Source organism: Zingiber officinale, chromosome 8B (genome assembly GCF_018446385.1).
Source record: "Zingiber officinale cultivar Zhangliang chromosome 8B, Zo_v1.1, whole genome shotgun sequence".
Taxonomy (NCBI): domain Eukaryota; kingdom Viridiplantae; phylum Streptophyta; class Magnoliopsida; order Zingiberales; family Zingiberaceae; genus Zingiber; species Zingiber officinale.
In genome coordinates this window covers 50,218,508-50,228,824 of record NC_056001.1, presented here as the reverse complement: position 1 = coordinate 50,228,824, position 10,317 = coordinate 50,218,508, and the positions used below count along the sequence as shown (strand labels likewise).

The 10,317-nt window shown below is 37.2% G+C and overlaps 1 protein-coding gene across 9 annotated transcripts; it reads left to right on the top strand.

Moving 5' to 3' along the window:
- Positions 1 to 160: 160 nt before the first annotated feature.
- Positions 161 to 9,112, top strand: LOC122014295 (F-box/kelch-repeat protein At5g43190-like). Of its 9 annotated transcripts, none has more exons than XR_006120635.1 (3): positions 161 to 1,268; positions 8,192 to 8,282; positions 8,793 to 9,112. XR_006120635.1 is itself a non-coding variant. In XM_042570487.1 (3 exons), exons 1-3 carry the CDS (start codon positions 191 to 193, stop codon positions 8,803 to 8,805), a joined length of 711 nt encoding a protein of 236 aa, XP_042426421.1. In that variant the 5' UTR covers positions 161 to 190; the 3' UTR covers positions 8,806 to 9,112. The 9 variants fall into 9 exon arrangements, 6 of the variants coding, with proteins under 6 accessions (XP_042426421.1, XP_042426420.1, XP_042426422.1 ...); XR_006120636.1 differs by having other exon boundaries at positions 8,113 to 8,282; XR_006120634.1 differs by having other exon boundaries at positions 7,917 to 8,282.
- The last annotated feature ends 1,205 nt before the right edge of the window (positions 9,113 to 10,317 follow it).

Sequence of the window (10,317 nt, the reverse complement as noted above, 5' to 3'; positions counted from 1 at the left end):
TCGTGAACCGTTTAATTCATTTAAATCCCTAGTTCAAATTTAGTTTGACTACATTTATTAAACATTACTAGAAACATCGAAGGCAGGAAGAACATTCTTGTCTCAATTATTATTATTATTATTCAATCTAACCCTAAAAATTAGAGAAATAAAAGGAACGCAAGCTCTAAAAACACAAACGAGGTCTGCCATGGCGTCCTCCTCCGACTCCGACTGGGAGAGGCTTCCTCTCAACCTGCAAGAATCCATCCTCCTCCTCCTCCCCATCTCCACCCTACTCGTCTGCAAGTCCCTCTCCCGTTCCTTCCTCCACACCATCCGTTCCCCCTCCTTCCTCTCCGCCTACTCCCTCCGCCGCTCCCGCCACCTCGACGACCTCATCTTTCTTCTCTTCATCGACGGCATCGGCGCTCGCCGCCCCAGCGCCATTGCCTTCCTGCCCGTCCGCGCCTCCTGGATCCACCTCCCCCTCCCACATTCGCTGTGCCACATCCACACCTCCAGCGGCTGTCTGGTCGTCGCCGAGAAATTTGAAGGTGGGCAATTCGTCTCCGATCTCCTCTCTAGGACAGTCACCCCCATCGCCCCGATGTCGTTTCATTCCTATATCCTCTCACTGGTTGAAGACGAGGCCTCCACGGAGTTTAAGATCGTGTCTTCCAGCAAGAACGTTATCGATGGTGGGATTCTTCGACCCTCCGATTGCCAGGTCTATAATTCTTCTTCTCGCCGATGGGAGTCTTCAGGGCAGTTTCCGCATCACTATGCGATGTTAGGCAATGCGATCTTGTTGAATGGTATGTTGTTTGTTCTTGGAAGAGATCCCGATCATCTACTTGCATTCGATCTGAAAACGAGAATGTGGAGCGTGGTAGATGAGGAGCTTCCACTTTCTCTATTGTGCTTTCATTTGTTGGTTTTCGAGGAGAGGTTATTCTTAGTTGGTGGTTTGGATGGAGAAGAATTGACAATCACAAGAATTGAAATTTGGGAGTATGATTTAGTGGAAAAGCAATGGGGGATGTTTTGTTTTATGCCTGATGAAATCTTTCTGCAATTTTGTGGTAACGGTCTTTTTAATTTTGATACAATAGATCAATTGGGGATTGTTTTGTTCTGCAATACCAGAGAGTTCAGCATTATAATGTTTGACATGTCCTCAAAGATTTGGTCACGGGCACCTGACTGTGAACAGCCTAAGAGCAGGAAATCTTGGATTGGGCATGCTTTGGTTCCTTCAGTGCAATTATTGAAATAAGTATATGAAGGTAAGCAAAAGTAGAATGATGTACTTGCTCCATGTTAATATGTCGATACTGAACCTTGTGGGCTAAAGCCTATTTGTTTCTTGACCAATATGAATAGGTTAATCCTTTCTTGTTTCTTTGTAGAATATAATATATCTATGTTAGACAGTTTTGGTTGCTGGACTCTAGATTGATGTTGCAAGAGAGATATCATGCCCTATAAAGTATAGGGAAGTGAATTGAACAATGTAGGATAGACTTGCAGTTATCTTTTCATGTCTAGGGACATTTTCTTAACTATTCCATTAAGAAGCCACTTTCAATTTGAAAGTTTTTTTTTTTTTGGTGAACAAAAATTTAAACAAACATAGAAAGTGTATCTCTGTGCTATATGCACCAATTTCTCATACACTCCATATGTATTTTCACCATCAAAGTTAATTTTACTGATTTAAGATCTATGTAGCTTCTAAATTATCTATTTTCACATGCTTGAATTCTTCTATATCTAATTGATCCATAAACAAGAGCCCAACCATTTAGGAGTCTTTGCTATATTTGCATTCTTTACATGGCATGTTGTTAGCCATAGTGCTTTAATGACCTGATTGATCAGTAGAGTTAACTCCTTGTTTTTAGGGCATGAGCTATTCGCCTTTAGGTTTGTCAATTGATGATCGCTCATAATGGTACATAAAAAACAACCGTCCTTATGTCTCATGCAACTTGATCAAGATACTGTACCTACCACTTAGATTTGAACAAACATCCATTTTATCTTTATAAATCTTCACTTTTACTAGAACGCTTTATTGTTGCAATTGTGCACTAAGTGATTGGGCTCGATCGTTCAAAATTTGATAGTTGAGCAAAGGATTTAAGATAAACTTGCATATGTATTTGATATATGCATTAAGTTATGCATGAATTTGGCACATAGAGCTCACGGAGCATATGACTCAACGAGGTCAAGTGTGGGTGATGATTTGGCATGTCTAAAGCAACACACTCAATGGCTTGGAGGTTTGATAGAGTTTGGAGAATGTAGCATGAGGCATGTGAGGGTTTGCAAACGAGAAGTATTGAGATGATGTTGGAGTAGCTCATAGAGCTTGACTTCATGTGATTAAGTTGGTTGGTTCGGTGGCTCGAGACCTGATGGAGATTTGAGAAGGATATTATGGGGTAACTGAGGGACCTTAGGATGAGAAACATTGTGACAGTGTGTTGATATTTGCTAAAAAAAAAAGACGAACTATGTAGGTGAAGCATGAAGGATAATGTGTGGAGCGAGTTGAGGGCTTAGTGTTATATAAGGGACGATTAACGTACCGGGAGATGACCTTGGTGACAAAGTCAAGTTGCGAAAGATAAGCTTATGAGTGAGTTATGAGGGTTGAGAAACTTGTAACCTTGGGAGAAGGTAGTTCTCAACTTAGGCGATTAGAATGATTGTAAGTGAGACTAGTCGACTAGAGGTGTTCCTAGAATCTAGTCGATTAGTGAGTTTAGTCAACTCACTCAGGCTTGGTGGTGCACAAATAGACGGAGCCAAGACAATTGGGTAGTCAACTGATTGAGTTTAGTCAACTATTGACTCAACAAGCAAGTGAGAAGTAGTTGTTGATCTGACACATTGAAGTTGTAATTGTCGGATGATCTAGGGTCTATAGGAGATCAACTGACTGATGCTAGAAGTTAGTTGATTGGCTGTTGGCTGATTGAAAGACTATCGCCATAAGAAAAACAGTCAATGACTGAAGGTGGGTCTAGTCGGCGAATCGATGACAAAACAAAAAGTGAAGATAAAGTAAAAGTTGAAGATATTGGAGGCTATAAAAGACAGACTGAGCGAAGTTTTTGGATGTCATTAATTGTATAATATCTTGAGTCTTTCTCTCCTATACTCATGGCCTAGATCTTTTTAGTTTTACTTTATGTAAATCCTATAAGAAGATTGGTGTAAAAGGTTTCTCCACCTCCTAACCGTGGAGTAGAAATAAGGGCTCTAGATCATGTTACACCACTGTGTTAGCGATTAGTGTGTATTGATTTGTTTTTTTTTTAATATTTTTACGCTGCATATAATCTATGTCTTAGCAATTTGCTAAGACATTAGCAAGAGTAAAAGATTTTATTTGTAGGTTAATTGCTATTCGCCCTCTTTAGCCATTCAACCAATTACCTCATTGGTTCTAACAAGTGGTATTAATTAGAACAAGAGCGCTATTCAAGGACTAAGGAGCATGGTTTACAAAGAGAGCTACAAGTTAAGGAGGAGATTGTTACATATTAACAAGTGGAATTGTTGTTGAAAGCCAAGAAACGGAGAGGATGACCTACGAAGTTCCAACATGGCAAAAGAAAATGGTTTTCTGAAAAAAAAAGCATGGAAACTTGGTTCAAAATTGTTTTTGGAATGTTCCTTGACATGGAGTGGGGAGGGGGAGAGAGAGAGGAAGAGAGGTTTGAAGTCCCAAAAGACAAGAAAGAAAGAAATATCAAGGAGAGCAAATGAACATTATAACAAATTGGTGTTTTTGAAGGTAACACTAAGGCTATAGAATCTATTATTTCAGTTTACCTAATTATGTTTTGAGCAAGATTGGCTAATATAAGGATGCCAAGGAGCTTTGCCAAAAAGTTGTTTGCTCATGTGAACCACACATGAAGAGAAAACTCAAAGACAATGAGAAAATTTGAAGAGGAAGCTGAAGTGATGTAAGAAAATTCTAAAATTTCACAAGATGAAGTTAAGGAAGAGATTTAAAGTCCATTTATTGAGGAAATCAATGAAGACACGACTTCATCATTGGATAAGTAGAGATTCACCTCTTCAAGGGATGAGAATGAATCCAATTTAGTTAATAGAGGATAAAAATTGGAAGGTAAATCTTCAATATCTTCCATCCAAATCAAGACTAAAGAGCACATCACTTTTTGGATGCAATGAGAAGGAACATTATAAAAATAAATGTCCACATGCTAAGGAGGTTGAGAAGGTAAAATCTCCTAAACTTGGTGAATTTCATAATTTTACTAATCTAAATTGTAGGAAGAAAGAAGCAAAGAAGAAAGATACTATCATTTGCATCACATCCAATGAAAGAGGCCAATACTATACTAAGTGCCCAAATAAGGAGCTGATGAAGAAGAAAAGGTCCAAGAGAGTTGAAGAAAATTGGAAGCTCAAATCAAGAGGAAAGAAATATGCTAAGGCATGCTAGGGAAGCATAATAATTCTAGAGATTTACCAATGAATGAATCCAAGGGCTTGAACATGATTTCTAGGGAAACAAAGGCTAAAGTATGTTAAATCTGGTTTAGGGTACAAACAATCATATAAGGTCAACATACTATCATATACTAGAGTAGCTTATGATTATGGTACAAGTGAAACATCTAGGTGTAAAAATGCTGGTAAGGTATTTTAATCTACAAAGATGCTTAGAGAGGTCATCTCTATTGAACGATTTGTGAAGCCAATTAGGAGTAATAGGTTTTGAATCCCAAAAAATGTACCTTTAGCATTCAAAAGGTAGGGTATATCAATGGGTTTGGGAATGAGTGGAAAGCTAAATCCTAGATTAGCACATTAGAGTAGTTTCATGCAAAGAAACATTGGAGTTTATATTTAATTTGCATGAAATTGATACAAATTGTATTTGATGTCAAATAAACTAATGCATGAGTGCAATTCAATATTTTTTTGACACATAAAATTATAAGGTGTCAAAACAAAACTAGGAGGAAATTAAACTTTTAACTAATTTTGAGAAATGCATCAAACTTTAAAACACTATATAGTTGTAATGAACCTCTTTGTAAAATTTTGAAATTATTAGAGATCTGTGAATACGTTTGTACAATTTAGCAGCAAAGTCGTCTCTGACAATGAGAGTCGACTGGTGACTTGTAGATAGTCAAATGGAGTTTTGCAAAATGCTCAAAAATAGCACATTCATAATAACTTGAGGGGTATTCATTTAAATCTATGTGGGGGGTTTGGAATACAATTAATGATCAAGACTATATGGTTAATCACTATTGGTGCAAAGTCGACTATGACGGTTACTAGTCAATTAAGGTTGACTAGTGACTTGTAGATAGTCGATTGGAGTTATTGCGCGGAATGCTTAGAATTAGGACATTCATGATAACTTGGGGTATTCATTTAAATCTATGTGGGGGTTTGGAATACAATTAATGATTACAATTATATGTTTAGTGATTGTTGATGCATTTTTTTTATATATATGTCAAAAAGGGAGTAAAAGGAAGTTGGAATTCTCACCTTTGGGAGAAGAAAAGATATTTGGAAACCTCGTGTACTCTTGGAAAAATTCCTAACTTTAGGAGGAACTTAGGTATAAGGAAAGCCAAATTTTAGGTCCCATTTCATTTGTTTATTTTTCTAAAATAGATTGTCAAACTCAAAAAGGATGATTGTTGGTGTAATCATACCCTAAGTGATCAAGCGTGATCATGAGTTTTAATGTTTTGGCAAGTTTTAAGGTAGATATATGTGTTAAGTTGTGCAGGAAATTGGCAAGAAGGATATGGAGCTCGTGGTGCTTGTGATTTGATGAGTTAGAGTGTGGATGATGACTTAGTGCAGCCATGACAACATGCTCAAGGGCTTGTAGGTTTGATGAAGTTAAGAGAAGGCTGCATGAGTCATTCGAGGAATTGTAGGATGAGAAGGTGGTGTTGGAGTAGCTCATGGAGCTTAAATTGACACACTAAGTTGGTTGGCTTGGTAGCTTGAGATCCATTAATGGGATATCTGATGGATTATAGGATAAGGAGCATCGAGGCACAACGTTGTCAGTAGCCGGAAGGAGGTGAAGTGTGAAGGATGACACATGGAGGGCTTAGTGCATCCTAGGGATGAGTAATCTAGCAAGTTGTAGAAGGTAAGCAAACTCATGAGTGAATTGTGAGAGTTGTAACCTTGGGAGAGAGAAGTTCTCAATTTAGGTAAAAATTTGATCATTGGAATGATTGTTGTGTCTTGTTGATTGGAGGTTGTTTCCATTCGACTAAGGAGTTGACTCAGGCTTTGTGACTCACGAACATAATTTGTCTATTTGAAGCCTAGTTGATTAGGTAACCGACTAATTGAACTCAGTCAATTAATCTCGGAATTCATATTGACTAATGACTTAGTGAGAAATCTAGAAGTAGCGATTGAATTGACACACTGAAGTTATAAGTTTAGAGGGTAATGATTTTGATGCTGATTAACAAGAATACTTATTCCATTGCCTTGTGCATTAGCATTGCGTAAATTTCTTCTAATTTCTTTTATACTTCCTTACTGATCTAGTGGACAGACTTCAAATTCAAAGAAAGTATTGTGGTGTTGCTCTAAGAGAGAAGCATCCAACCATATAAATTCATCTTCAAGTGCTTGACATCAAAGTGAATTGCCTGAAAGGTTAACTTGACCCCTTTTTTTGCTCCCATATTGTTGAAAGAATGTTCTCTACTTTACAATTATGAAAGGGTATTACAATTCATTTCGAGCCATGCCAGAGTTTTAAGTATAAAATATATTTTAAAAATTCAATTTTCCAAATAATTCATCTTCTATATCTTCAAAGAAGTACTTAGTCTCTCTTTAATCTAGGGAAACAAATTAACGAGGAAAATGGAAGGGAAAGGAATTAACTATAAAAAAATAAAAAATGTAAATTAGAAAAAAAAAGAAAGGAAAGAAAATAAATAAAAATAAATAACAAAAAACTAGAGTTGTCGATCCACATTACGGCTAGGTGAGGCCATTGCAAGGTCGCAAAAGCCTCTGCCAGGTCACAATGGCCTCGTGACCTCGTGGAGGCCTCCACAAGTCCATGAGGTGTTGCGGCCTCAGGATCTTGTGGAGACCTCCACGAGGCCACCACACTCGTAAGTGCAAGTTGGTGAACGAAATCATAAATTTTGCCCGTGTTGATCGGCGCTGATTCCATGAAATCATATATTTAATTTTGGATCTGTAAAATTGGAGATGAAACATTTATATTTTGGTTTAATGGGCAATAGAGATCATCTTCCGTGGTGATGAGAAGAAAAACTGGAAAAAAGACTAGGGGTTAGAAGAGGAAAACAAAACAGAAATAGAAAAAAGAAATGTGACACAGGAGGGTAAGGAAAGATGGAGAATAGATAATGATGAAGCAGAGAGCACAGTAGAAAGGATGAAGAGATAAACTATATGGGAGAAGAGAGTACAGAAAGATAAAGAGGACAGATTAGGGATTAGAAGAGTAGAGCAGGGTAGCAAGAGAACTAAAGAACCAAAAACTATTCTGTGGACTTTTATTCCCTTTTATTATTTAAATTCTTTCAAATCTCAACACACTTCAGCACTCCATCCAGCATAACCAACTAGTCAACATACACATTTATCAATGCGAACTAAGTCATATCTAGTTCTTAGCCAAGTGTTACAGCAAACCTAATCTACCTCAAAGATCAAGTACAAATTCCAGTACTTGTTAATGATATGACATTTAACTCCAGATTTGTCACTTCAAAAACATCTAATTGGACATGCAAATACTCATAGTGTTTATTACATGGAAGGAGGGTTAGATAATTGATGGTAGATTAATCATGCTCTAGTTCGATACAATCCACTTTGCAATACTTATATGATTTATACAGAGTGGGAAAAAAAGGAGTCTAGAGACTGGAGGAGAGGAGACTGACGGATTCAATTGCTATTGTACTATGTTCAACAAATTCACACACTTATAAAATGGAATGAATTATGGACAAATATTCTTCCTCTACACTGGTCTTGTATGGGCTCCACAGGTTCTCAGAGAGTCAGCTGGAATGTTGTGGTTCAATATTGCAGGATTTTTAATTTGACGAAGATTTCCTTTTTGTCTCTTGGAAATTGACTCTATGGCATACTCTCCCTGAATATTTGTCAGCTGCACTAACAAGACTTAGGTTTTTTGGAGCCTGTTCACATTTTGCTGCAACATTATGCTGCCTCGGTCGCCATTATAATTCAGGGGCACAGTTGAGTATTTCATAGCTTATTGTTTTAAGTATATCAATTTTCTGTAATCAGAATATGTATTATAGCCAACAATAAGAGCAGGCACCTGGTGGGAATAGATTATTTTTATACTTGACTAGGTGTTGCATGAGAAATATTGTTTTGATTGTGATTGGTTCGTAATATACACCATTGCTCCAATTCATTGACTAACCTAGGAAGTTCATTCCTCGGTAGCAACAAATTCATGTTCCATTATTCTATTCACATGAACTCATTGCTTAATGTTCTAGGAAGTCATAAGCTGATCCTTGATAATACTCCTCGTCTTTGAAATTGCATACCATGCTCAACATGATTATTATGTGTGTGCTTCTTGGGCTTTTTCTCAGAATGCACATGTGACTCGATTATGGTCGATAAAATTTAGTTAATTGCTTATCATGTATTACTTGTGTATGGGTTTGATGTCTTGGTGTAGAAATCATTGGTTTTGTTGGTTTTTCTGACCACCTCACTCTTGATTGCAGAACCCTAATCTGATGTTGCTGTTTGTGTATTCCTTCATGGAGGTATGAAGGTGCTCGAGGTCATCCAGTGCTATTTTGTTTTGTTTCCATGAAGTACTCAAAACTGAGATTCTCAGTCATCTGATATTTGGCTTAAAGATATGGAAAACCCCTTTCAGTTTTATGTCCCACCTTGTATAGGAAGTGATTGCTTGGTGTTGGGATATAGAAGCATATTTTGTTAAGTATTTTGACAAAAATAAATTATGTTCTTTTTCTTTTTGCAGCTACTCATATCCTTGTCTATGACCATTTATAGTAAAACAGTTAGTGTTATATCATATGGATTGATAATTAACAACACAAATTCTCGTTATTTGGATCTCCACCCAAAAAAAAATCACGTAGAAGACTTGAGAGATGCCTTTTAGATATGCTACGACTGTTACTAATCTAAAGGTGTAAATCTCAACAGATCTACTCAGATAATCTGAGCTAATACTGAAAAGGCCTTGTTTTATGTTACAGTTGAATGTTAAGACTCATGTTGACAATTTTTCTTTTAATATGAGCCATTTGAATAACAAATTTTTTCAAGATGGTGTGGAGAGTTTAGAAGAAAACCAAGTGGGAGGTAGAGTTTTTCTTCTGGCTTTGTCGGAGAAGATAGAGAACGAGAAGAAACCAAAGGCCAAGGAGAAGCGACTGAGGTAGTGCTAAATCCATATGCATTTTCATTTGCCTACAAGAACCCAAATTCTTTTTATATAATTAAGTTTTTTTTATAAGTAAAATGTATATATGAAAGAAGTATAGAGTACAATATCCGATAATTAGTAGCGTCTCATAATGTAACATCAAATCAAAAAACACTCTCAATAAACATGAATTTGTATATTTCTAAAAAATTTCTCACTCTCTAATTGTCCTTCATCAAAAAAGCAATTATTCCTAGTGCTTCATACAAAGTATATCAAAGTCGACATCGCAAAGTGTCTAGCTTTAGTCAAGAAATGACCTCCTATGAAGAAACGCCTGAAGACATGTAGCATTCACCAGTAGGTAGACCTCCTTTATCTCATATGTAGTCACTCTTGGATCCTTTATCATAAGACCACTATACGAGGGCACCCAAAGAACAAGTACTCCTACGTCTCCATCTCTCGCCTACAAAAGGTACAATACTGATTCTCCAAATAGTCTAGTCTCTCTGGTGGAAAGTTACCTCTAAACTAGTATCTAAAGTGTAACTGCATGGCTAGATTGAATGTAGGGCTTTCACACTGTCCACACTCAGGGCTTCTTAGGACTGGGACGTCTAAAGAAGTCATAAGTCCTAGCCACACCTCCATCCTGCTCAAACCAATCTGTCGGCCTATGCATAGCCCCTGTCGACGACCCAATAGTCGTAAAGATAAGATCATAGATATGCAACAACTACTAGATTAGCGAGGAATCCAAGTACACCGCCTCCCAAGTCTATGTCTGCCCGCCTCAAGTAGGTATGATGCACTCACTTGATCTGAAGAACATCCTCCTTTGCTTG

Bases quoted from the DNA above. Each gene is read 5' to 3' on its own strand.
- LOC122014295 (XM_042570482.1), top strand. From the start codon at position 191: ATGGCGTCCTCCTCCGACTCCGACTGGGAGAGGCTTCCTCTCAACCTG.